At 40.0% G+C, this 26,504-nt stretch overlaps 2 protein-coding genes and 1 long non-coding RNA gene across 3 annotated transcripts in view; all 3 read right to left on the minus strand.

The window, feature by feature from the left end:
- The window catches only part of LOC126401422 (uncharacterized), a 41,840-nt gene extending 17,593 nt beyond the window's left edge, over positions 1 to 24,247 (minus strand). The window contains exons 1-2 of the long non-coding RNA XR_007571071.1: positions 24,091 to 24,247; positions 23,809 to 23,907 (exon numbers count right to left, since the gene is read on the minus strand). This is a non-coding gene — a long non-coding RNA (uncharacterized LOC126401422). The remainder of the gene's footprint in view (positions 1 to 23,808; positions 23,908 to 24,090) is intronic.
- Positions 4,689 to 8,947, minus strand: nkx2.1 (NK2 homeobox 1). The gene is made up of 2 exons (XM_050062659.1): positions 7,767 to 8,947; positions 4,689 to 7,068 (listed from the first exon to the last, which is right to left on the minus strand). Exons 1-2 carry the CDS (start codon positions 8,131 to 8,133, stop codon positions 6,389 to 6,391), a joined length of 1,047 nt encoding a protein of 348 aa, XP_049918616.1. The 5' UTR covers positions 8,134 to 8,947; the 3' UTR covers positions 4,689 to 6,388.
- Positions 16,572 to 18,393, minus strand: nkx2.9 (NK2 transcription factor related, locus 9 (Drosophila)). Its single transcript, XM_050062660.1, has 2 exons — positions 17,885 to 18,393; positions 16,572 to 17,592 (listed from the first exon to the last, which is right to left on the minus strand). The coding sequence occupies exons 1-2, from the start codon at positions 18,042 to 18,044 to the stop codon at positions 17,030 to 17,032; spliced, it is 723 nt and encodes a 240-aa protein (XP_049918617.1). The 5' UTR covers positions 18,045 to 18,393; the 3' UTR covers positions 16,572 to 17,029.
- Positions 24,248 to 26,504: the final 2,257 nt, after the last annotated feature.

Here is a 26,504-nt window from a genome sequence, read left to right on the forward strand (position 1 = left end):
ATATATATATATATATATATATATATATATATATATATATATATATATATTGTGACTCATCATGAACTGGTTATATAAATGTATCCAATAAAATGTGATTTGTAGGAGGAGTGTGTTTAGATTTTACCCAGCATAAACTCTGCACACATTTCCAAAGAATGTGGGGTTTGATACTGTAATCGCTAAGCCACACCCACTTCTTAGTGATCCAATAACATGTTGAGAACTCGATTTAAACACATAGTGTAACTAAACCTTGTCCACCATATTACTTTTAACTCAAAAACTTTTTATATGACTGAAGTTTAAGACACTGTAACTTCAGTTTCACTGTGACTTCAAATTATATGCAGATGATACTCTCCTTAAAACCTGAATCTCTTTACTGATCTCTTTACTGTCTTTACAGTTTCATGAGAACAAATCTGAACCCCAGCCAAAGCAGATGGAACAACAATAGGTGGTTTGTTATCTGCGTGACCAGAAAGGGTTAAAACATACTTCTGTTACTTTGAAGGAGAAATACCAGTACGTCAAATCAAAGTAACGTTCGTCCAAAGAATGACATGGACATTTTTGCCATTTGGGGCTTTCATGTTTACTTTAAAATCATTAAGAGTTAGGAACAGCTAAATTATACCAGGTCTCACTCCGAAATAATCGAAATCCCACGCTCGGGCACTGACTTGCGGCGTCAAACACTCACAAAAAAGCCGTCCTTTGACATCAGCACGATATGCTGCTGGTCGCTGTTATAGTTTAATGGCACTCGGCAGCATTAGGGGGAAACTTGGCGGGACATGAATGAAAGTTAAGATGACAAAAGTCTGAGTTGGGCAGGCAGGAGGGGTGGTGTACAGGTCCAACAAACACCGACTTTCACACGGGAGAGCGGTGTTCGCATTAAGCAAGATTATAAAGCCAAATCCTGTTCTTTTTTTTTTTTTTACTAAACCCAACCATGTGCTTTTGTTTTTGAAGGCAAAAAAAGTCAATTAGCAGTATTTTATTTTGAAAGAGACTGTATGTAAACAGTAAATTTCTTGTGAAAACTGAAGTGTATTTTGAAAGAAGACAATGCATGTAACAGGCAGAACATGACAACCAGCACACCCAGGGTACTTGCCACTTCGTATCTGGACGTGGAAAGTCCATGACGAAATGTCGATATGTGACGAGGTCGGAGTGAGAATGTGTTGGAATAGGGTGTTAATTTATCTTATGATATCACAATGTCTATACAATGATGATTTTTAATGCAGAATATTTTAAAGAAATATATAAACATTTAAGATTTACAGCTCAGTTTAAATAACTTGAGTTCTTAAAAGATTAAGGACCATCAGGGACGAGTTGATAGTTCCTCAAGAGCTAGACTGTTCCAGTATTTGCTTTTCTATTTAATTTTAGTGTATATATTCCATAAATTATACAGTTTTTCTACAGTTTTGTTATGTATTTGTTGTACTTGGCAAAGCAGGTTATCTTTTGCATTTAAGACAAAAATCTTCTCAGAGTGAAGTTTAGTGAAGTGTGTACAAAAGACGTTTTAACCTTTCTGTCCTAAGACCTTCATTTAATAAAATTAAACTAATATTTTAGTTTATTCTGCATGCTTGCTTGTTTCAACTTTGTTCTTTGCATGTTTTAAAGAGGGCACATATCACAAATGAGAGGCAGGTATAAGAAGATAAATCACTTCAGTAGTTGTTATATTTTTAGGTCACTGCAGAACTGAATGGTAGAATTCGAGTTTTGGTTGATTTTTTTTTTCTTTCTGCCCTTAATATTGTGAGCTCTGACTAAAGGAACCACACAGAATCCAGTGTGAAAGATGCAGGTTCAGCCCCTGCAGCAGTCACAGTCCTCCTGACGTGTCCCCGGTCAGGACGCTGTAATCCTGCTGTCCAGTACCATTTAGTGAAGAACCCAAGAACCCGTCATGTCAAACTGATAAACACATCTATTTACAAGTTTTCTGCCGTTTTTGGGGGGCTAAGCACGGACTCCATTGTTGAGTGTTGAATTGAGAAATCTTGTGATTTGTGCCGTTTTCTCGCCCCAGCAGTATCATTGAAATGAAGATAAATTGCAGCCAGTCCCAGAGAAATTTTCCTCAAAAGAAACAAAGCCAAATGAACACCGAAGATGTATAAAATGCGCTTTGTTCATCAGAGGGAGGGAGAGAGAGAAAGGACTCCACTCAGCGAGCTCTGAATGCTGCATTTCATGCCTGCAACAATTATGCTAAAAGGTCAAGTATTACAGCATCTTGTGCTCCGCTTTGCATGCAAAGTATTTCAGCTCACAAATGACCCTCGTTTGCGCTCTTTTAACAATGGCTTGAAGAAGCAGATAAACGTAGGACAATTAAAGATTTTTGCTGCTAGCTGACAATAACATTTACCAAAGGGGGTGATTGCAGTTGCTGAGTAATTGTCCTATTTGTGATGCACATGAATGCCTTGGCCTGCTGCAATGAAATGTTTAGGAACTTAAGAAAGAGGAAGGAGAGCGGCTGTGCTTCAAAAGAAGAAATGTATTATTTTTATATCCTCTAAACAAGGTTATTATGAGGCTGCCTTGGGAGGATGGATCTATAGGGATTTCTGCTTATGATTCAAATGTTTTATACTTTCCTTATAGGTAAAATCAAGTGAAATAATTAATAAACTAAGACATTATATATACATAATGTTAGTTAACATTGCTTGTCTGTATGCTGATTTTCTATTTACATTTATTTCAGCACCGAGGCCCGTCTGATGCATATTTAATACAAACAAACAAACTATAAATGTAAAACTGTAGGAAGTCCATCTGACAGTTTTACATTTTATTTTTCATTTTAGTTTTATAATGGCCTCTAATTAATCACAGCGCTGTGTTAAAGCCTCACACGTCTGCGTGTTATCCTCGTTTTCATCAATGGGAATATATATGTCCAAAAATTACAACTGCACGTTCACTTTAAATAAAGGAACGAAATGAACGACGCCAGTTACTGTTTATTTTTTAAAATTATTCTTATTGTTATTATCTTTTTTTTCAGGTTTGATTATGGATATATTTTATTTATCAAGTGTATCCTGTCATTTAAGTTTTATTTAATTTTAAAATTGTAAGTTTATCTAGCTTATAATAAAATCTAAATGGGGAAAAGGAAAGATATTGTTTTTAAAGACACGTAACTCTGCAAAAATATCCACCTCGAGTGATTTAATAATTTAAAACGTGCAGGATTGTGTTAATGTAATGTGTCCTAAAATTTTATCATAGATACTGACACCCAATTTTAAAATATTACCCTTAAAAGAATGAAAACGTACTGGAAACACACCTGCAATTTATAATTTTCGTTAAAAAAATACAGTTTTGAAAAAGGAGACACAACTTCAACAAACATTTTTTAAGGTGTAGGTTGCAAAATTCGTTAGTTAAAAATCTAATTCAACTCTGAAAAACAAAATAATTTTGCTTGTTTGCATTCACATGTCGACGCCACTGTAAAGATTTAAATCAGCTCTCGTTCTATTTAAGTGTCACACGTTTGATTTCCCCTTAAAGTTAAAATTCAGTCTGAACACGCCACTGACACATGAAACAGGATTTCTGGATGCCACACATCACCCAAAGTGATACTGCAGCTAAACAGGCGAATAAAATTCAACAGCTAGTCGCTAACTCAAATATGATTACCTTGAGATTAGGGACTAATTGCTTGGGGTTCATGGAGACCAGCCCACCATAAAGCCAGGAGGACTTGGGGAGTTGCACTGTGGGTTTCTACAAAGGAGAGCGATGAGAGCACACACGCTTCCAACAAGTCATTCTCAACAGCTACAAGCTGCACACAAAGACCACACACCGCGCCAAAGACATGGTAATGTAATCCCAAAGTTCTCACTTTGCTCCCGAACAAAACCAGCTCTGCAAAATACCTAATAGAAGATAGTTTCTGATGCTGGTTAAGATTTCACTTAAAAGTCTCCAATAGGGGTTTTTCTGGGGGCTGCTGCGTGGTGGCCTCAAACTGGGGCCGCTGCCTTAAAGTGATACGCGCAGATTAAGGAAGTTTAGTTTCCTGCTTTGCTGAAAAATCACATTTTCTATATGTAATATCTATGCATTTAAATTAAAAGAGTTACATGCCAAAAGAGTGTCGGCTGAAATTAAATTTTACACTCTACATGCTCATAACAGGAGCCAAAATGTGCTGCTGAATCCGAGTCACAGCCACAACATCAACCCTCTAATGGTTTTTAAAGACTTATTTAAAGGTTGCATTAACGCCAACATAAGGGTAACAAGATGACGCATAGGTCATGTATGATTTCACAACATAATATCTAATAGTTACGGATGTAAAGGTCAGCAAGCAGGCGGGATAATAAGCAAGAAATCCTCCATTAACATCACTGATCCCATGTAAAAGTCATGCATCAGATGGGGGGACAGGAGTCAGGTGCAAACTAGGCCTGGAGGGCTGATGCAGCTGCACGTGAGCCATCACCGACGGTACTTTTGGGCAACATACACCCGCATTTTGAAGCGTAATATTTGGGTAATGATGGGTTAAATAGTTAGACAATGGCTCAGTGGATTGAGCGGTGTTTTAGTTGTTTTATTAAGCCTGAATTAAAGATGTAAGAATAAAGAAAACATGTGGGGGGAAATGTGAAATCAATTTTACAAAATGAGGCCATACAGAAATTATCATTATCTCAAAATGATGGGTAACAGTCCAGGAATCTTTGTATTTGTAAAAATATGTGCGCTTTAAATCTTTCTTCCATGGAGCTATATAACGAAATTTGAGGACATTTAATTGAAATAAAAACGCATTTTTTGTCATCATTGAATATAAATTAAATCAAGTGTATCTGCATCTTATCCAGACTCAAACTATGTGAGATTTTAGCCACAGGACCTGCGACAAAACAACTTATTTTCAGCCGTAAACGAAAATCACCTGTCCTTACCTCCGTCGCTTAGCAACCACACTGTTTACTGTTAATACCTATAGCGCTATTAGGCGGCGAGAGAATAGTCCCTAATGATTATTATAGCTTTTATTTACAGAGCCTACAATTTAAGGAAAATAAATAACCGGTTGCGGGTGATGGTCGGTGCGGCCGTTAAAAAAAAGCCAGGCGGCCTAAAATAGAGAGTTTAATCTTTAAAGAAATGTTCGTGTCGCTTTCTTATTGAAACGCGGCCACAAACAGACTGTCGTCGTTTCCTTTCAATTCCTCCCCCTCCTGATTGATTATTGATAAAGCAGCTGATACAGCCTCGCGCCGACGGCTCGGCCTCGCGCGCTGTTTGGTCAGGGATTTCATCGATAAGCTGTTCTTTGCGCAGCGTTTGTGTTTGATAGGGAGCCGAAAAGACCTCACCTTTCTGACTCACACAGTCCAAACACAGGGAGAAAGAGAAAAGAAATCATAAAGGCGCCGTTTACTCTGCAGGGCTCTGCAGCCTGGGCCGATAAGCCTGCAGAGCTGTGAGAATAAAACAGAAAAATACACTCCAGTGTTTAATTGTGGTGTCAGAATAAGAGTGTTGATATAGTGTTAGTTTGGCAACCCTGGAGCTATTTGACGACATGGATGTTTAATTCTTGCACATTCTTTTCCATAATAAGGCCAAGAATAAATTTTAAAATGTGCAAATAATAATAATGGCGCACAAGTTTTAATTTTTACTCCATTTCCAAACGCATATTCCCGCCATTTACCACCGCATATGGTGACATATTTCACAAAAAACTGTCCTGTCTTGTTTCCATAATTTATTAATAGGACTGTTTTGTTGTAAGTCAAATATCTATATAAGTTACAAAGAAATAAAACGTACAAATACCAATGAAACGACAACAAACCGGCAATAGCGTCAAAAACTTTGTACAACAGATAGCTAAAATTCAAACCTTTTACAGAAATATACAAGCTAGATCTACGGCTTACATTAAATTCTATTATAAATCAGAGTCATGTGTGTTTGTGTGTTTGTGAGGGGGTGAGGGTGGGGGGTTAACAGCACCCACATACAGCAGTTTCCCTGTTCAGGTTCACTTTCTCCAAACTACTGCGGCCTATATGACTGCTGATTTCTTCTTTTATCTCAATATAATTTACATAAATAAATCCAAAGACTTCCGCAGTTTCTGGTCAAAAGTGTTTCTGCCTCCTTCCTTCCTTTATATAAGTCACATTTCCTTCCAAAAAAGGTGAAAATTCAAGAGGAGCTGCACCGATTTCTCTCGGTTCTTGTTCAGATGCGCACATTTACAGTGGAACTTGTAGAGTCTTGAAAGAAAAAAAAAGTCTGTTTTTTTTTTCTTTAAATAGAAGAATTGGTTTTAAATCATAGCGGGCGCCTCTTGTCACCATGTCCTGCCGTATAACAGAGCCGAACACTGCAGGGCCGAGCCGTACTCTGCGCCGGGGGAGTTGAGGTGAGACAGGCCGGCCACTTGGCTCTGCAGGGACGGCGGACTGGAGGAGTGCGGCGCCAAATCTGGAGAGTGACCTGTGCTCCCCACCTGCTGGCTCTGGTGCTGCCCGAGGCCGGACGTGTTGTTGGACATGATCATGACGTTGCCCCCTTGCTGGTGGAGGGTCTGCGCGGAGGATGTGGGCGTGTGGCCGCTGCCTTGGCACGGCTTGCCGTCCTTCACCAGCACCGGCACGGCCACCCTCCGCGGGGACTGCTGCTGCTGCTGCTGCTGGCACGAGCCGCTGTCCTGCTGCATCTGCTGCTGGGACACTTTGTCTTTGGCCTGCCTCTTCATCTTGTACCGGTGGTTCTGAAACCAGATTTTCACCTGGGTCGGGGTGAGGTGGATCATACTTGCCAGGTGTTCCCTCTCCGGCGCCGACAGGTATTTCTGCTGCTTGAAGCGTCGCTCCAGCTCGTAGACCTGAGCCTGGGAGAACAGCACTCGTCTCTTTCTCCTCGGGGTGCTGGACAGAGAGCCCATGCCTTTACCGACGTCTGCCAGGGAGCTGAGGCTGCCCATGCTGCCCATGTTCATGCCCGACGACGAGCCCATGAAGCGAGAAACTGAGGAAAAACATTAAATTAATAGAATGAAACCACTGATTTTACATGCAACAAGTGTTACACGGTGCACAAATAATTTCATTAATGCGTAAAACCTCATTGAAAATTAGGGTTGAGACTTTTTTCAGTGGATGAAACAATGTGTCCTAATGTGGCATTCACACAATTACAACCCTGCTCATTACTTTGATGACTCAACACGGTCTGCATTTTGACAAGAAGCTAAAAATCAAACGCTTCCTAAAGAGGCAGGTGCCCTCATCCATAAAACCTAACGCGTGTCAAAGTCCATTTCACATATAACCAAACTGTAAATCTGAGCACAGACTGCAGCACTAGCTCATGTCTGACTGCATATTATTATCGGATTAATGCCATATTCAACATTAAAAGATCTTGGAGGACATTTTCAGCATGAATGCTCCTCATGGTGACACTTTTTTCCAGATGTTGCACGCCGTGAACTGAATGCATGATTTCGCTTTATCTCTGCTCTCCCTCGTAACATTAAAAGCCAGCGGGTGAAATATAAACTGGAGAGGGTTATGGAGAGGGCTTATCTTGGCGCACAAACACTCACAGGTGCCAGAAACAATACAGGAAGCTCTAAACTACGCGTAAAACTGCATTTTGAGCGCTATACACCCTCGGTTCAACTCAAAGCTGGAGGCAAAGTGCAGGTGCAGGGCTGTACTCACTGGTGGAGAAGCGCGGGTCCGGGTTGGCTCCGTACCAGCCGGTGGCTGTGGTGCTGCCCCTCATGCCGTCCTGGTACGACGGCAGGTCGCCCATGTTGCCCAGGTTGCCGTTACAGTAGCCCCCCATGGCCGTGTGTGACAGCTGAGAAACACCTGCCGCAGTCATGTGGTAAGCCGCAGAGACAGTCCCATTATGGCCCATGTGGTGCTGCTGCATCGCCGCCTGAGAGACCTGCGGCTGCCGGTAAGAAGTGAGAGGTGCCCCCAAGTTGTTATTCTCCATACTTACTTTCTTATAGCTCTCCTCAAGAGGACTCAAGATATCGGAAACAGAAAAAGGAGTCGTATGCTTAGGGCTCATCGACATTGTTCTGGGGCTGGAGAGGGAGAAATTAGAAGGCAAGGCAATCTCTCCTTCTCTCTCTTTTTTTTTTTTTTTTTTTTTGGCCAAAGCCCCTCTGGTTCCTGTTGTCTCAACGTCGATCCTGGTAGATGAACACGTAGGAGAGCGCCTCAAGTCCGCCTTAATTGGATTGAGTGGGAGCTCGGTGCTGGCTTTGGTTTGTTTTAGCTGGGTGCCAGGTTTAAGGCTACCATCAGAGGCGGGGCATCGGCAACAATACAAAACAGCTCTAGCCTCCTTTCGCCGAGCGTAATTTCACTTACAAGACATGTGCTCCCCTCCCACTAACAATAACATAAGCGCTGTACATGATCATAAATGTGGGTCCCGGCGGCTGCGCGCGGTGTCCGGGGCTCTGTGCGGCTGCTGCGGCTGCTGCATTTGGAGTTTGTGACTTGTTGCTGTGGCTGATAAACACACCGCTGCACCTTGGGACTGCACTGACCACAATACACTTTATTAACTGTAGTGATGTTTACGAGGGCCTCTTGATGAAAGGAGGCCTATATGGACTTGAGAGTTGGAGAACCACTCCTCAGTTGAACTACTGACTTTTAATGGCCATGAGAGGCCTCCAGTGATTGCAGGATTGTTTGTGTTATGCCTTATCGTACTCAGACATGCAAAAGTGCACTTGCGGGGAGGGAAATTGACTGATACTGATAAGTAAATAAATACACATCCGCGTGTTAAGTGGCTGCGTAAATGATTAACCCCCCTCGTTTTTTTTTCTTTTGATATCATTGGACGCAAGCAGCGTGTTACCTAAATTCAGATGCACACACTCTTCTCCCAGTAAAATGAACGAAAGAAGAAAAAAAAACACGCCAAAAAAAAAAAAAAAAAATCACAAAATAGAGTCTGGAGTAGGAGAGGCTCTCATGTGAAGTTAACGGCGTTCAAGTACTCTCCTGCAGCACAACGCCAGGTAGCCCTCAGTAGCATCTTGCCTTAATGCTCAAGGAGCCATAACAGTTTAACTCAATCATATCTCATTTCTAAAATTTTACACATGAAGCATAAGAAAAGCTTTTGGCTTCACCCAACCAGCTTTGAAGTCAGGAGACGGTGTTCAGTGCGCCCTGCTTCAACAGAAGTCCGTGCGCTTTTAAGCAAAGATTTTAGGTGGGTTTTTTTCTGCCATTTTAACCCCAAAACTGAATTAAAACATTAATTTACAACAAAAATAGTAAATTATTGAAACGATTATTTTATTTTATTTTTTATTGGAATGATAGGCTGTTATTATTTGTTTTCTACTTTTTAAAGATGTGCGTAAAATGTATTTTAATAAGCATTAATAGCATTTTATATTATATGTTTGCCAATATTTTAATATAAAGCAATAGCCTTAAGTACAAGTAAATGTTCGGCTGCTAGTTTTCTCCTGTCTGCTGCTTTTTAGGTACAAAATTATTGCCACACGACATTAGAAAATACAGTGAAGCATTAAAATTAACACAATAACTTCTAACTTACACACTCAGTGGATGTCTGGATCAAACCGGAGCTGAGCCTGCATGTAGCTACTGTGAAAATATCAAGAAATTATTATTATCATTATTATTGATAGATTTTTGTGAAAGGTCTTGCCGGGAGGTCTAACGTCAGTCCTGCAGCAGCAGCTGATGCCACCAGCAGCTCCTAACAGAAGAAGTGTACGCCTGCAGGTTGAGCCGACATCTCCTTACACAGGAATTAAAGAAACACAGCGTCTTCTGGTGGCAGACACACTCATGTGGAATATTGTGATCAGTTTGATTCCACTGAGACTCCAAACCTGCCTTCATTGGTTCATTTATTAAAATACAATATGTAGATTTTTATTTACGTCTTTATTTAACTCTGAGTGATGCTGGTGCACCTTCAGCAGCAGTGTGAAGTCTCATGACTGCATTGACATGCACATCACTGACAGTTAGTCACGCGGATCATCAGCCACAGTTGTGTATTTACAGACTGCATGTTACAGCAGCATCATATGTGCCTATCTGCAGCGCTGCACCGGTCCAATCTAAACACACACACACACACACACACACACACACACACACACACATCACAACAACATATCCTGTCACTGCCTTACAATTATCTTTAATGAAGCAATATTATCATATAGTCCGAGGCTAAATATTACACTTAAAATAAATTGTCTGGATGATAGCCGATGTGCACGCGCACACCTCGCAGGCCATATAATCACAGGCAATTAAAATTACCGCATGTTTCTGCATCCAAGGTAAACCTTGCGTATGCCTGCCTTAATTACGGAATTTCGCAAGACATTCTTAATCATCTAAATCAGTACCTTTCCCCTGTTCTGGCACACGGCTATTACGGCCAATTAGCGCTAATTAGTCCAAATGTTCCGGCTAATTCCTCAGAATAATGAGGACACTTTGAAGTGGCGGGTATGAGGCTACCGAGCCTTTGTTATCGAGGCTGCACGTTGTTGTTTAGGAACTGATTGGCGCGTGATATGATCCGGAGAGCAACTTCAGACAGGGGGAAGAAGTTCGTGCAATGGAAACTAAAATGGAAGTTGCTTACTGTTATTATTTCATATAAAATAAGATAACATTGTAGTGTATATCAAATAATAAATTATAGATTTCATTATGCTATATTTGGGCTATTTTGCATTAAAAACACGTAACATCTGAGGTCAACTTTAATATAAATAGTTATGTTAATTGTGTTATGTAATAATACCAAGCCTGCATCCTGCAAGAAAAAGTATAGGCCCTTTTAAATCTCATTGAAACAGGTTAAAAAGTAATAACTTTCTGACAGTGTTGCCCCCTCTGAGGATTGTTCCCCTTAAAACTTTGTCTGACTCTTTCCTGTGTCCTCACGTGCCAGCTCTTACAACTTTTGTGCCACTAGAAAATGAGCTGCAGAGAAAAATGACCCTGAAAAGGAGATGACAAAAAGAGAAAAGCTTCACCATCACATCTTTCTTTTAGAGTTATCCATGAACACATTTAAAACTAAATATATCTGATCCTCCATCACTGCAAACTCTACTCCACACAGTAAAACAAAAAGAGCTGGACTCATTAGAGGGCAAATACTTGAGCAAATACTGACGCATGACGTCACGCCAAGCAGCCACACGCGTCACCACGGGCGGCCATCTTTCTGCACCCAATCAACAGCAGTGTAGTATAGTGGGGGAATCAGGGAGTGTAAAAAGCATGGTGGGTTTTATGGCGCAGTGACGCGCGGCCTCTAGCGGATCACAGACTGAGTTCATCCAGAGAACTAACACGCACACCGTTTGGTCACTGTTACAGCAGGAAGTGAGACATGATACAGTGTGTTAGTGCGCCATCTAGTGGAGAGCTGGATTATAGACACAGCAAAACCTGATTACACTCAGAGTATGATCAGTTTTTTAGGACTTTGCCTTAGTGTTTGGTGCATTAGGCACAAGAAGAAGAAATGAAGGCACAGAACTGCAAAGGAACATTACTATAGAACAGAAAAATACTTTCAATTGTTCGTTGTTGAACGTTGTTGTCCAAAACAAAATTGCAAATAATTTCTAAAAGTCTTGTGATTTTTGCATTTTGTAGCTCTGCATGAATTTTCCTTGCTCCACACTCCAAGCTAGGAATGTCCTTGACTGTAGGAACAGTCTGTCACACCTCACTGGCCTTTATAAAATACTGTGATAATACGATAGTCCCAATGTCCTCAAATGAGTACTTTTTAACTGACACCATCTTAGCTTGTCACTGTTGCTAAAATTGATCAAATTTGTTGCCGTATTAAACCACAAACGTTACAAAGCACAAATAAACAAGTTCCAAGCATAACATTTGATCAGGTTTTGCACCTCGTCCACTTTTATAGTGTGATCGATGGTAGACTGGGCATAAAAGTGTCCACAAAGGAGGACGACAGTTGTAGGTTAAGCAGAATGAAGTATAAGGTGCAGGAAACCCAAAATGTGATGTCCTCAAATGAGTGTCTCAGGAGGATATAACTGTTTTAGAGCAAGAAAGGTGAACAGTTTCGTGCAGGATGTGCAGAAATATTGATCGGAAAAGTGCAAAAGTTCACAAATAAAATATAGAGTGTAAGCATTATCTGAAAATTAGAAAGATGTCACTACAATAACAGCTTGAATGTTATATTCATGACAGTTACAGGCTAAAGAAGGATACCAGCTGTTATTAAACAAATACATCTTGTGTATTATACGTTAAATACTTAATATTGAATGTTGTACTTGTGTACGATCACACATTATGTTATACTTCCTTATACTATACCTTATATTCCATACTATATTATGTTACTGTGTTAAACTGTGATACATTATAAACTACATTTCTATTATTTTTCTATATTAATACAGGCAAACTCTAATAATAGGTAATCGTATGTGTTCGTCTGGCATTTACATGTACTGTACCTCGCTGACTTTGCTGCTGCTCATCACATCACTGTCATTTTTGATTTATAATTTGGTCTTTAATTGTTTTGTATATATTTTTACTTTTATCGTTTAGTTTTATACACCTTGTTATTTATTTTTTTTATCATTCTTGGTTTATCTGTTCTCATTTGTGTCCTTGTGCTGCTGCAACAACCATATTTCACCTCTGGGGGCCCAAAAAGGTTTCTTATCTTATTTTGTGGACAGTATGTAAAGCGCATGTTTTATTTGATTGGTTGTTTTTACATGTTTTGGTGCCGTCAAAGCCACCCAGGGGTTTTCAAATTTAAACCTCATTAGCTGCACTTTTGGTCTGACCTTTGACCTTTGACAAAACACACAAAGTCTCCCGAAGTTCTTAAGTGTTTGTTTTTAGTTTCTCACAACTGATCAGACGCCATCTTTGTTTACTAGTATCAGTTTGGTATATTCAAAAATGTGTTTCCCATCCCCCAAAATATGTGACGTTACACAGCCTGTTGAGACTTTAAAAAGAAAAGGGGAAAATTATACCTTTAACTTTAATGTTGAATAAATTCTAGGGCACAAAAGTGTGTTTTCAAGATCTCTGCCACTGATTCTCAATTATTGTAGCAGATTCTGGATTTAAGAAGTTGTTTATGAGCTATTTAGACATTTTATGATGTTTTCATGTAGAAAAAAAGACAAGTAATGATTAATAAGTATTCCTAATTGTATTAAAATGTGTCTTTACGGGTGGCCGCTAGATCACCTGGTTGAGTGGGTACAAAGGCTTTGTCTTCGTCGCAGCAGCCGTGGGTTCGATTCAAACTCCGGCCCCTTTGCTGCATGTCACCCCCCTCTCCCTCTGCCCATTTCATGCCAGACTTTCCTATCTGATAAAGGCTAAAATGCCCCAAAACTTAAAAAAATGTGTTTAAGCAGTTTCCATGTTTAGTCCGAGATGTTTCAAAAAAAGGATGTGAACCCAGAAGTTAATTTAAACACAACGTGCAATTTTCTTATTAAAGTTGATAAAGTTTTATTGTTTCAAAAATTACAAATGTTTACCTTTATTAATAACTACTTTCTGCAGAGTGTAAGGTGTGATAAACATCATTGAAAGTCAGCATGATTCTCAACTATTGCTCAACGCAGAGGTTCCCAACCTGGAGCATGACCGCTGAAGGCATCACATTAAATCTGAGGATTCTCATGTTGATATTTCCTCCTTTTTTTCCTGATGTTTGAGACACCAGAGACTTTAATCTCTTCTTTTCTCTAAAATGTATCACATTAAACACTAAAAGAAATAAAAATGTAATGTTTGTTGAGTTGCTCACAACCATGAATACATACAAACTGCAACTATGAGGGCCAAATAATTGCTTTTATAAAGTAGTCACAGCCCAAAGATGTTGGGAAATGGCTCACTGTAAAAACACACTCACTTGTTAACAGACTTTTCAATGGCCCGGACATCAGTGACGTACTTTAATCTAAAAATAATTTGAAAATCAAGTGAAACACCAGAGAAAAGGGGAAACATAAGTAATCTTAATGGACTTGTTTTTCAGTTTTTGTTGCATTTATCCCCCTAAAATTCAACACTTGCTTAACAGATCAGAAGTTTATATCTTAACATGAACCACTTCACTCTGACTTAACTTCATCATCCAAACTGTCACATTTTGCCACTAGTACTGTTGTATTCTGACGCTGCAGCACATCTCTCAGAGCTCCGAATCAAACTTAAGTCTCACTTCAAAATAGTTCAGAGCTCACTTTTATAGGCTAACACAAGTTAATGAAAGGCTAACTTAGCTGCTGGTATTGCACATTATGTACCCACAAACCTGTAAGCTGCAGTTGTTCTTTAAATACCAAATAATTTAAGTCTACAAACTAAAATAAAGTTTTAGGGCTGCTGTGAAGCTGTGCCTACTTAGAGCAACAAAAAAGTTTATCTTGGTGTGTTGATACAATAGACAACCAAGAAAGGACGGCAGAGGAGATATCCACACACCACCTTTCTTTTTGCGTTGATCTCAGCCTGTGAACATTTTTTTGTGGCTGTCCAGCTCAGTTTCATTGGTGTACCTGTATCTCCCATACCGTCCTTTATAAACTAAAACAAAACATCTCTGCACTCTTAAAGCATCTGTTGTTGATGCTGCAGATAAAATTTTGACGAAAACCAATTTTCTGTTTCTAAAAGAGCCTTTAATTGCAGGGATGCAGGACGAAAATGTTTATCATGACAAGTAGCCAGTTTTTAAGGATATAATCATTATATTTTGTGAACTCTGTATCCCACTGCGCAAGATTTTACACAATCACACCGTTTGCAAATGACAAGCTATGACAAAGATTTTGTAGGGTACAATCTTTATAAGAATGTTAGTGTTTGAAATGCTTACGTCTAACATCAAAAATCTAGCCAATAAATGATCTTAAAATCAGTCTCTAACTCAGAGGGCCATTAGGATCTAATATGCATTTGCAGCAAGTTACCAAAACTCCTCCTGTGGCCTCGTTTATGTGGACCTTATAACTTCCCTGAAAGAGGCCCTGGCGCAGGCCAGTGAGTAAAACTATAGGATGGGCCGGCTAATACAAGCCCATCCTTTTCAGACAATTCCTCTGACCAACTTAAAAAACCAATGGCAACCTCTAAAAGCCTGTCTTTGTCACCCTTAAACCCCAAGATGCTCTAAAACACCATTGTGCAGTTAAACCTCATAAATTTGTCGCAGGGACTGATTAAACATCACGGGAATTGAAACACTAAAGATTTTGTCTCGGTCCCTTTTGGGCGAGGGACAATGGTCCATTCACGGGGAGACACGCAGACAAAAAGAGTGTTTAAGGGGAGATGCAGCGAGCTGAGGGGTTCGGCCAGTCCCCTCCATATGTGATACAAGGTGGCCCCAGCGAGGGGGACAAAGGACCAGGTGACAGGGACGATGGGCTGCAGGGTCACAGGACGAGCAAACAACATTACAAGGGGCGTGAAAGCAGAAGACCCCCCTCGTCACTGATGAAATACTGACATGATTTTAAACACTCGGGCATATTTTTCATGGTGGAACATTTAAATGGGAGCAAGGACGGATTTGTCTCAGAGTACGTCTCACTTTGAGGATACGGCAGCCATCACTATGGGCAAAGTTTCTCTCAAGTCAGTGTTTTTAACAGCACAAATAACTTTCAATTGAATAATCTTTTAATAACTGCTGTGTCTTTTGCTAAACTGCCAAAACCATCTAAATAAACACGTCTTTTTCCTGCATATTTCTGGCTATAAAAGCATCTTGCTCCTCAGCATCAACTGTCCTGATACAGTGAAATAATATAAAGATTAGAGCTTGAAGAAAGTCGATCATCCAGTTTTTATTCAGAGCCTGTTGCACCCTTTAAAAAATCATATCCTCTTCAAACCTACAGTACACAAACCGAGCCGAGTGTGACAGCAGTATTTGTCCCACTTGCTTTAGAATAACAAAAGTTAATTGTATAAAAGTGAAAAGCACCCAAGACAACAACAGGGTGCTGCAGTGAAAGAGGCTGTAATGTTTACTGGGTATTCTTATGCTTAACCAAATCCAGTCCCTTTTTACAAGTGATGTTTGCTCAGCTTTTGGGTGCATAATTAGGTTTTTTTTTTTAACATTATAAAAGCCTCCAGGCTCCTGTCATGACCTGCTACATATTTTACATTTTATAAATTAAATTTATTTTAAATTAAATATAATTTTGAAAACACTAAAGAAAATAAATATAAATAAATAAATATTAAATAATATTATTATTAGATAAATATTTTTAGGAGCAGTTAAAAACGAGAATCTAAACTTTAAAAAAAGGAAAAAATTAAATTTAATAAAATAAAATTTGTTTGTGTGTCTATTTGTTTGCAGAAATGGATACAGACAAATTGTGGGGGCTAAACTTGCAACAACAAAAAAATGCACATTAACCAGGAAATGTATCATACAAAATATGGGAAACTTTATTAATTATTTCGTTCACAAAAGAAACAAGTTTATACAGTTAAAGAAAGTCTCCTTAAAGACAACAAATAACATTATATTTTCCTTCAAACATTCAGGCTAATAGTGGCTTTGCTGCTATTCTAACACCGCCTACAGCCTACTGCACCTCATCTGTCTTCATACGAATATTAACAGCTTCACATACAAATACATTATCTCACCGGATAATTAAAACTCTACAGGCTACACCAGTAAGCCCATGTATGAGAAAATATTATCAGCATTTTAAAAAATAGTAAAAATATCAAAATAAAATGTGCAAAATATAAATTTGTTCTATAGAGAAAATCTAAATGTTTAAGTTGCTCGAAAATTTTGCAAAACATTCAGAAAACATTTGATGCAATTCTAAATGAGTTTGTGCATTGAGATGTGACATGAGGCCTTCACTTGTTCACTTGAAGGAGTTAAAGTGGACCGAGTCGCTCCAAAAGTCTCTCCACGCGAATCTGGAGGCCGCCGCAGTGGGAAAGTGCTGGTGGTACCTCGGAGGGAGCGCGACGTGGGACGGATGCTGCAGAGACGGGTAGGCTAAAGGAAAGGCCTGTGATGGAGGCAAACAGCCAGGTTTCTCCGTGTCAAGTAAGCAGGTGTGAAAAGGTTTCCCGTCCCGGACCAGGATGGGAACGACGACCCGGCGCAGCAGCGGAGGCTGCGGTATCTCCACGTCCTGCAGCGCTCCCTCCGCCTGGCCTCGCTTCATCTTGTAGCGGTGGTTCTGGAACCAGATCTTCACCTGGGTCGGGGTCAGGCTGAGGAGCCGGGCCAGCTGCTCTCTCTCCGGGCCGGAAAGGTAGCGCTGCTGACGGAAGCGCCGCTCCAGCTCCAGGGTCTGGGCCTTGGAGAACAGTACCCGGCGCTTCTTGCTCTTCTTGCTCTTGTCGGGCTCCGAGTCCTGGGACGAGTCATCCGGCTTGGTCGAGTCGGGGGAGGCCTCGAGACTGCCTTCATCAGAGGCTGTACAGATAAATAATGCAGGTTAGTCCAAATTCATACAGAAATATACGCATATATTACGCATCTATCTATCCATCTATCCATCTATCTATCTATCTATCTATCTACCATATTAGTAAGCTATTAAAATAAAAATAACACATCAAGCTATCTAGATAATGGCTCCTTATGATTTAAAAATAAAGGTACAAGCTGTCTCATAAATAAAAATATAAATATTTCCAGGGTTGGGTGAATGGATGATGGATATTTCAATCATTTGCATTCATCAATGGTTTTAAAATGCACTTACATATGCAGGGGCTCCGGTCGCACTCCATCCAGGAGCTGTACGGAGAGCTGGAGGAGCAGGAGGAGTAAAGCGGGGAGGACCGCGGCGCAGCCTCCGCATCCCGCTCAGGCAAATCCAGGATGCTCCTGACGGAAAAACTGAACTTGGTCGGTGTTGCCATCGCGTCCGTGCGTGCAATCCCGGGGTTTGCTTTGCTTTAATAAGTAAGTTTATCCAAAGGGGAAGGAAAAGAAAACCGCAGCAGATCCTGTCCACTTTACGCGCTGTCCAAACACCGGTGCGCTGCGCTCAGTGTTTACACAAACAGCACTCCATAAGCTGCAAACACAAGGCTGCTCCGCTTATAAAGCCTCCTCCTACCGCTGAGTACCTGAAAGGCTGGAGTGCTGTCACCCAATGACGGTAGGTGCGGAGCAAGAAGAAACCTTCAACAATGAGCGAAGGAAACACTTGTCATCATTACAGATTCGTCCCGTATCGTCAAACTGGGGAACAGATAATGGTGATTGTTGGAGCTGAATCACGTCTTGGGTGGCAACTGACAACAAGAGCCCGACCCATCATCAAACTCCCCCTCCTCCTCCTCCTCCTCATCATCCTCCTCCTCCCCTGTCCTCGCCCAAACAACGTGTCCAACATTTGCATACAAAGTGAGCAATTAGCGTGATGCCCGCGAGTTGGTTTAACTAATGCGTCCATTAGAGGTGGATTAATTGCAGGCGTGAGAAGTTTGGACGTTTATGGATGGTGCAGGAAATTCCTTTGACATATTTAGGAAACAGGCAAAAGGAAATTCTTTCTTTGCGAGTATGTAGATGATTTATGATGATGTGACAAATTTAAAAAGGGCAAAACTTTATTTTAACATGTAGCAAATGGTTTCTGACACACTTTGCTGTTGTTTAAAGCAAATATAAGAGTTTATTAGTGTATTTACCAACAGCTATAACGCCTCCTGTGGGTACTCTGAAGTGGAAGCTGGTGTATTAAAGTAAATAAATAAATAAATTACTAATAATATATATCATTATAGTAAAACACACTGTATGTTTTAATAGGAGACGTTATAATTGTACTTGTGTATACAAATGTTACATAAGGGTGTTAAACTTACAAAAACATGATAATAATTGTATTACAATGGCTAATTAATTGCACAATAAATACCTTTTATGCCTAATTCAAACTTCCAAACATGCCTGATTCAGCCTCTGATAAATTAAAGCAGTGACTGATGACTTTTGACAGGATTTAATTAATTGGTTATCAAGATAAATGATCGATAATCCATCATGCTTCACGCGCAAAAATTAAAAGGAGCACTTTGGCTTGTATTGCATTATTTTTATTGATTTTTATGGCTTTAATTTAATATTTAAAATTATTTGTATTGTTATGTTCAGTCATTTTCTATCCAAGCAGACGCATACAGGCTGATCTGCACATATAAAACACATTAAATGCAAAGTGTGAATCCAGCCGTATGTGGGGGTGTTTTAACCCCTGTATTTGATATTGATATCGACCCTCATCCACTTCAGCGAGGCGCATGAGGCCGGGGATGAGAGTGGCGGTGGTGGTGGAGGTGGTGGTGTTCATGCCTCCCCAGTCGTCCTGGGTGGTCGGACGAGAGGGAACACAAATACATGCCAACCAGAGGAGGGGAACAAAAGGGGAAAATGTAGCCCCGCGTCCGAGACCCGTTGGAAGCATTTGTTCCAGTCAAGATTTTGCATTTGTTCAGTCCCGCAATAATGCCTGATTGACGCCCCGGCACAATGTCCTTTAACTTTGCAGGATAAATCCGAGCTTGTTCCGTGTTGTCATGGTTTTGAATGGAGCTGAATAGGATCTGGGACACTATCTACTGCTCCGCGTCTACTGCCGCCAAGTCTATAGTCCCGAGCAATATTACATGTGTGATTCAGGACGTATTAAACTCCTTTTAGGTTTCCAGAGTTCAGCAAAGTCGGTGACCTGTATCATCAGCCCAGAATGCTCACACATCAACATTTATCTAGTTTTTACGCACATTACGCACAAGCGTTTCCTCGCAAAACAAACACTGTAAAGCCACTTTAAAGATATCAACAAAAACTAAAAGGACAGACTTCATGTCTGTGTACACAGCAGCCTCCCAGAGGTTGACAAACACCAGCGGATTACAGTACGGCAGGTTTGCTGGAGTGGGTAGTTTACAGAGGGCACTCGATTGGAGAGCAAAAACACGCAAAGGCAAAGAAAAGTCATGTCCAAAGAGCGGGAATTTCTCTGTCCACAATGACCCAGCAGCCACTTAATCTATTTAACACCCAGCCAGAGAGGGTCCTCTGCAGCTCCCAAGAGCTCTCCACTGCCAAATATTTACTCTGTTGTTCAGCTCTCCATTCCCAATCCCTTCCTCAGACAAATGGAGATTTTTTTCTCACATGGTTCTGGATTAAGCAACTGACAGTTTGAACATTTTAGACCTCAGTGCATAATTTACATGCTGATCAACAAGCCTGCAATTCAAGTGATTTACTCCACCATTGAAATAATATATATAAAATTTTGGATATTTAAGTCTCCCTTCACTTCCTTCACTCCAAAATGTGTTCAGCGTATTGTTGGATGTTTGAGCTCCACTGTGCAGAATGTGCAGAGTTTGACAGAAACATTCATCTGCTGATGAAGGAAAGTTTCTCTGTGCCCTTATATCGGAGTTCAAGAGATAAGGGTATGACTTTATGACATCACAATAAATCACAAAGCCAATCAATAAAGGTCCATTAAGTAACTTACACAAGTGAGATGAGGAGACTTGAAACTGTCAGTTTTAGTCAGTTGACAACTGATTTTAAGAAGTCCAAAACGTTTTTGACATTTTTGAAGGACAGCATCAAAATAAATAAGTTAAAATATCTTTATAAAACAGTTTGACCACTAAATATCAACTTTTGGATGAAACCAGTATAAGTTGGTTTAACTTAATTAAGTTTTTCTAGGTTAAAGCAAATCACGTTGGTTGTACTAAACTAATTGAGTTTGTCAGATTATGAAAGACTTGCAGGATTGACTACTCAAAAAGATATACCGGTATGCAGATTGTTGCCTTAATTCTTTTTAAATTTAACCAGTGCATTATTTTTTTGATCAGTGCACAAACACTGAGAATAGATTTTCCAGCGAAATAGGAGACATTGTGTGTCTAGAAATCAAAAAAATTTAAATAAAAAATATCTGTTAGTTCATAGATTCTGGATTTTTAAGTGAAGAAGAACGAGTAGATGAAATTTTACGAATCTGAAAGTATTTGAACTTGTGTAGAAACTAAATCAGACAAGATTATTATTCAAAACAGAGTTTTCTTGTACTGTATGTCCTCAAACATTGCTAGAGGTGATCTTTAATAATCAGGCAAAGCCCCAGTCATATTTCAGAACTGTCATATCCATACAGTAAATTAACATCTCACAGTTACTCAGTGTTTGTATTAGACGTTCACTGTCCTTGATGTCATGTGTTTCCTAAAATTTGTAATAATTTACCATTTACTGGATCATTCAACTCATATTTATAAACTTCTTAAGACCCATGTATATTCGCTTGATTTTGTTGGCGCTTCTAAATGAATACTATAATGTTTTGTTTGTAGCGCACTTTTCAACCAAGGAGCACAATGTTCTTTCCACTACAGGACAAAAGCATTAAACACAATTTCACATATAAGAACACCACCATAAAAAGAAGGTTACATAACCTCCACTCATAAATGTGAAAAAACAATCAACAGTAGCACTATAAACTAACATATGGTTCTCGCATGACAGAGCTGTATTATATGTACAAACAAGTCTATAAATATATATTTTTTAAAATAAGATTTAAACGTTGAGACTGTTTCAAAGCAGAGGTGGTAGTGTAGCAAAAGTTCACTCACCACATTAGCATGGACTCTGGAGGAGCCAAATGCCAAACCCCAAAAGATTTAAGAGGTCTTTTTGGGCAGTAAGGAGTTCACAGTTCTCCAGTGTTTGACTCTGCAAACCTTGTGAGATTCCAAAATGGATCTAAGAAATTGGTAACTGGTGCAAAGAAGCTAAAGCTGGAAAGATATGAGAGAAGTCTTTAGTTTTACTCTGTAGTAGGGCTGCAGAATTCTGCACAATCTGAAACTGAACCTCAGCCCGAGCGTTATAAAAAGAACTTCACAGATTTAACATTGCACTCCTGTGACACTGATGTACTCCAAATACTTCTCTGCCCGGATGATCACTTGTATATCAGTTACTTCCCCTACACTGAATTTATGAAGAAAACTTTGCTTTTCTCGTGTCTTCACTGTGAACAAAAAAATTCAAATTCAGAATTTAAAGAAAAAAAAAATCGTAATGAGCATGAGACCTGGATTATACTACATGAGTTGTGAGAGTTTGTAGACAAATGTTTTGATATAGTTTTGCCTATGTTAAGTGTGGACCTCTATGACCTCAATTCATCAAGAATTTTCCAATCAAAACCACAATGCATCTTAACCACCAACAATTCACTCAGAGATTCAGGTGTGTTATGCTAATAGTTGCTAATTTTAGCCGCAAACAGCTAGCTTCCAGCAGAGATGAGACGCAGGCTAAACAGTCTGGTGAACTCACTTGTTTCTAACTCCACACCACCAGATTTATTTTACTTTTTAAACCAGTCTTCAGACCTAACCAATGATAAATTGGAGCCACAATATACAGCATAACTACCCAACAGCTCTAAACAGACCAGAGGTGAAATACTCAGACGGATGTCAGATACTGTAAGTGCCTTTAGTACTTATTTTCTTTCCACCACTGAAACAAACTTTGATTTCTCCTTTAAGGCAAGTAAACAAGGCATTATAAAAGTCCAGCTGTGAAGATGTGAGTGTGAATATCTTCTAATATTTTGCCTTTGCTTAACTGCTTTTATCGTGAAACACTGAAGTGCTGTATAAATACATCTTTAAATAGTTTAATATCAATGTCTTTTAACCAAACACGCACAGCGACTGTGAGTTTGCAGTTTCTGAGTGAACCACAGACAAAGCTAAAGCTCAGGATGTTTATCTGATCTCAGTCTGACTGATTATCTGTCACCTAAACACCCACAATGACCCCTCTGTTACTCCTCGGTGCAGTAATGGAGGCTCAGTGTAGCATGATGCTCCAGCAGCTGCACCTGCCGCTGGTGTCCTCTCCCCTCTCACAGTCCTGTAAATACCATTAGCATTTTGGAGAGGGGCAGCAGGGGGGATAATTAGTTGGCAGACACATCCCTCTCTCTGCAGTAAACTGGGGTCTTGTGACACTGCTTGATCATGTAGCAGCTGTGTGTGTGCTGCTCAGTGACAGTGCGTCCAAAAAAGTCAGGTTTGTTTGTACGGTGCTTTAAGAGACAAACCTTTATGTGTACCAACCGGATAGTCACAGAAGAAGTTACAAAACAGAGTAGGAGTGGAACATCGACAGGAAAGTTCTGATATTTTGGAAATACAGTGTGTGTTTAAAGGTACAAATTAAGAGCAAAGGCCTTTAAAGCAACATGTCACACTCTGGGAAAAGCCGATTTTTAAGGAGAATAATTTGATATCTTAGGAGAACTACTCCACAGTCTTACTGCTCAGTTTTATATCATGAAATCCCATTACTTTTTAATTGTTTTAGTATTGAATTTAGGAGAGAAAAATCAAGAATAAACTGACCTGATGTTCTGTGCATGCATCACAATGAATTATCAATATTTTATCTCTATTACCAAATAATAAAGTCAGCAGTGATCGGTCATTGCTCCACTTAGAAAAAATAGTGTGTGATGAAACATTGATACTGTAATTTTTTAACTCAGTGTGGAGAAAAACCCCACACACATATGCACAAGTTAAAGAGTTTTTCAAAGAATAATGAGACATTTCTTACTTTGAAGCTGAGTCGATGCCGCACCTGCCATCATCATAGCCTGTCAGTGTCGATAGGAGTCCCAGTCAACTGATGAAATCCGAGTCATGCTGTTGTCATCTTTGAAGGAAATGTATGAAAACACACACTGTAAGTATAGAATATGTACCTTGAAAAGATTTACCCACTGTCTTATTCATAAGGACACCAAGAAATAAAGTTTCAGCCTGTATTAAAGGTCCCAAATTATGCTCACTTTCAGATTCATACTTGTATTTGGGGTTTCTACTAGAACACACTTACATGATTTAATGTTCAAAAACACTATTTTTCTCATATCATCTGCTAGACCTGTGTTCACACTAACTTTTTTTGGCTTTTGCCTTTATTTGACAGGACAGTATTTAAGCATGAAATTGGGACACAGAGAGGGGATGACATGCAGCAAAGGGGAGCCGCTCTACCCACTGAGCTACTGGACGCACCAGAAACACTCACTTTTAACGCCTGTCTCTTTAAGTCCCCCTCCCCTCTGCTCTGATTGGTCAGCATTTCCCTGTCTTCCACATCCGCTCCCAGTGTGTCTGCACCACAGACTGTAAATACAGATGGATGTTAAAAAACTTCCCAAAAGTGAAGCCAAAACATCTCTATCACCCCCTGGTGGCTGGCTGCAGCACAGGTCCTAAACCCTGCCCTCTCAATGTTAGCAGATGAGATGTGGGCCAAACTAAAGTACACATTATTTTAGTTTCTTTTTTTTTTTTTACGCCGATTGTTGTTCAAGTGTTAATTTTTCTTTTAAGTTTGTTTTTAATTAGTTAATTGGTGCTACAAAAAAAAGAGGTTTGATGTCACGATTGACAGCTGTGTGTGCCAATCAGTGTGCTCACAATCAATAGCGCTGGTCACGATAGGTAAGACAGCGGTAACTGGATACCACAGAGGTCGCTTCTGCACAGACTCTACCTCCAAATGACATCATCAGCATGAGATGGTAGCAGCCATATCCGGGATATTTTAGCTTCATTTTTGTACAGTGGGGGTAAGTGGAGACACGTCGTCCATCTTTATTTACAGTCTTTGCTCTGCATCATGATTACAGCTGGGGAATGACTGTAACAGCACTGTGGCTGCAGTTTCTACATTTAGGGCCCGCACACATGGTGCATCTTTAACCGCCTAGAAAACGCAAGTTGGGCGCCAGGTGCTACTCTGTGCCAACTTTCAAGTTGTGTCTGAGGTTGCTAAGTGATTATAACCAGCCCTGTATCATAGTCTACTTACCAGAAGTCCTGAGCGCAGAGCTGATCTTCCAGTTCTTGTTTTGCAGTGTCTATTAGGGTTAAAACAGGGGTGTCAAACATACGGCCTGTGGGCCAGAAGCGGCCCGCAAAAGGGTCCAATCCAGCCCAATGGATGACATCTAGTGTTCATGTTAATCTGTACTTGTAATTCTTTACACACTTTACTTAAAGGTTTCTGTGCGATGGTTTTATTGGTCCGGCCCATCTGCGATCAAACTGGGCTGTATGTGGCCCATGAACTAAAATGAGTTTGACTCCCCTGGTTTAACATATTGTCATGGGATGGATGTAAAGCTCTGGTAGCCCTGCACTAGAATGAGCAACTTCTTCTCCATACATATCACAGACTGATAGACGGGGAAGATATCTGCTGGCCGTGGTTGGTCGTTCCTTGTCACATGATATGCTGTGCCCGCTGCTGCGTTCCAACAGTTGAATTCTTTTTACCTCAGAGTGCAGCTGTCGCACCCTGAAAAGTTGGCGCATGGGAACGTTTGTGTGCTGTGACGGCGTTGCTCCGGCATTTGAGCGCACCTTTAGCGTGTCTACATAGAAAACAATAAATTTAAGGGTGCAAAAACGCAGCATGTGTACGGCCCCTTATATAGCATAGTTGTGACATCACAACTCAAAGGAAGTCCTGATGGCTTGTTTAAAAAGGCACAGTGTCTGAATACAGACTCCGTACTTTTTACTTTCACAGTATTTATAGCACCTATACCTCCTTTATGATACATATATAAATAAATACATGGAAATCTGACCTTTTATAAAATGGGAGCTTTAACTTCATAATGAAGTCTCACTGCACTCACAACTGTCTATAATGTCAATATAATGCATTGAAGCAAAGAAATGAAAGTTCACTTACATGCATCAAAACAGGTTCTTCAGAAGATCTGCAGCTCCTGAACCTCAGATGATGGTCAGGGTTGAATTTCTGCAACTGAGACAGCATTCATCATTCATCAATACTGTTTATTTTGTGGTAACAACATTAGCAAATGGCTATGATAATATTCTTTATTTTCTATCTGCAAACATTTGATCAATATATAAACCTATTTGTTTTATTATGCACTGAGAAAGCATTAATGGAAAATAAAGGTTTCACTAACGCTGTTTAGACTTTATGACACAAGAACATTTGGAGGTAAAAAGGTGTTGTTCCTCATAACTCCCATGCAAAATAGCTTCTGTTCTCTACCTGTCTCAGCCCTGTTTCATGCACTGTAAAAACAGGATGCAGGTATCAGTCACTGTGTTCATGGTGCTGACAGTCTCTGAACATCCTGACTATCCTGAAACAAGACACAAAACAATATCTTTGACTCTCTCTTCCTGAACACAAAACCTGTAACTTCTGAGCACAAACAGCAGCTCCAGACTCTGAACTGTCTTTGTTACATT

Source organism: Epinephelus moara, chromosome 14 (genome assembly GCF_006386435.1).
Source record: "Epinephelus moara isolate mb chromosome 14, YSFRI_EMoa_1.0, whole genome shotgun sequence".
In the NCBI taxonomy this organism is placed as follows: domain Eukaryota; kingdom Metazoa; phylum Chordata; class Actinopteri; order Perciformes; family Serranidae; genus Epinephelus; species Epinephelus moara.

What these genes read in the sequence shown, in the direction of transcription:
- nkx2.1 (XM_050062659.1), bottom strand. Translation starts at nt 8,133, where the DNA reads ATGTCGATGAGCCCTAAGCATACGACTCCTTTTTCTGTTTCCGATATC. An exon ending in GGACCCGCGCTTCTCCACCA is followed by an intron (nt 7,069 to 7,766) that starts GTGAGTACAGCC and finishes GTTTTTCCTCAG; the next exon opens with TTTCTCGCTTCATGGGCTCG.
- nkx2.9 (XM_050062660.1), bottom strand. Translation starts at nt 18,044, where the DNA reads ATGGCAACACCGACCAAGTTCAGTTTTTCCGTCAGGAGCATCCTGGAT. An exon ending in CGACCGGAGCCCCTGCATAT is followed by an intron (nt 17,593 to 17,884) that starts GTAAGTGCATTT and finishes TTATCTGTACAG; the next exon opens with CCTCTGATGAAGGCAGTCTC.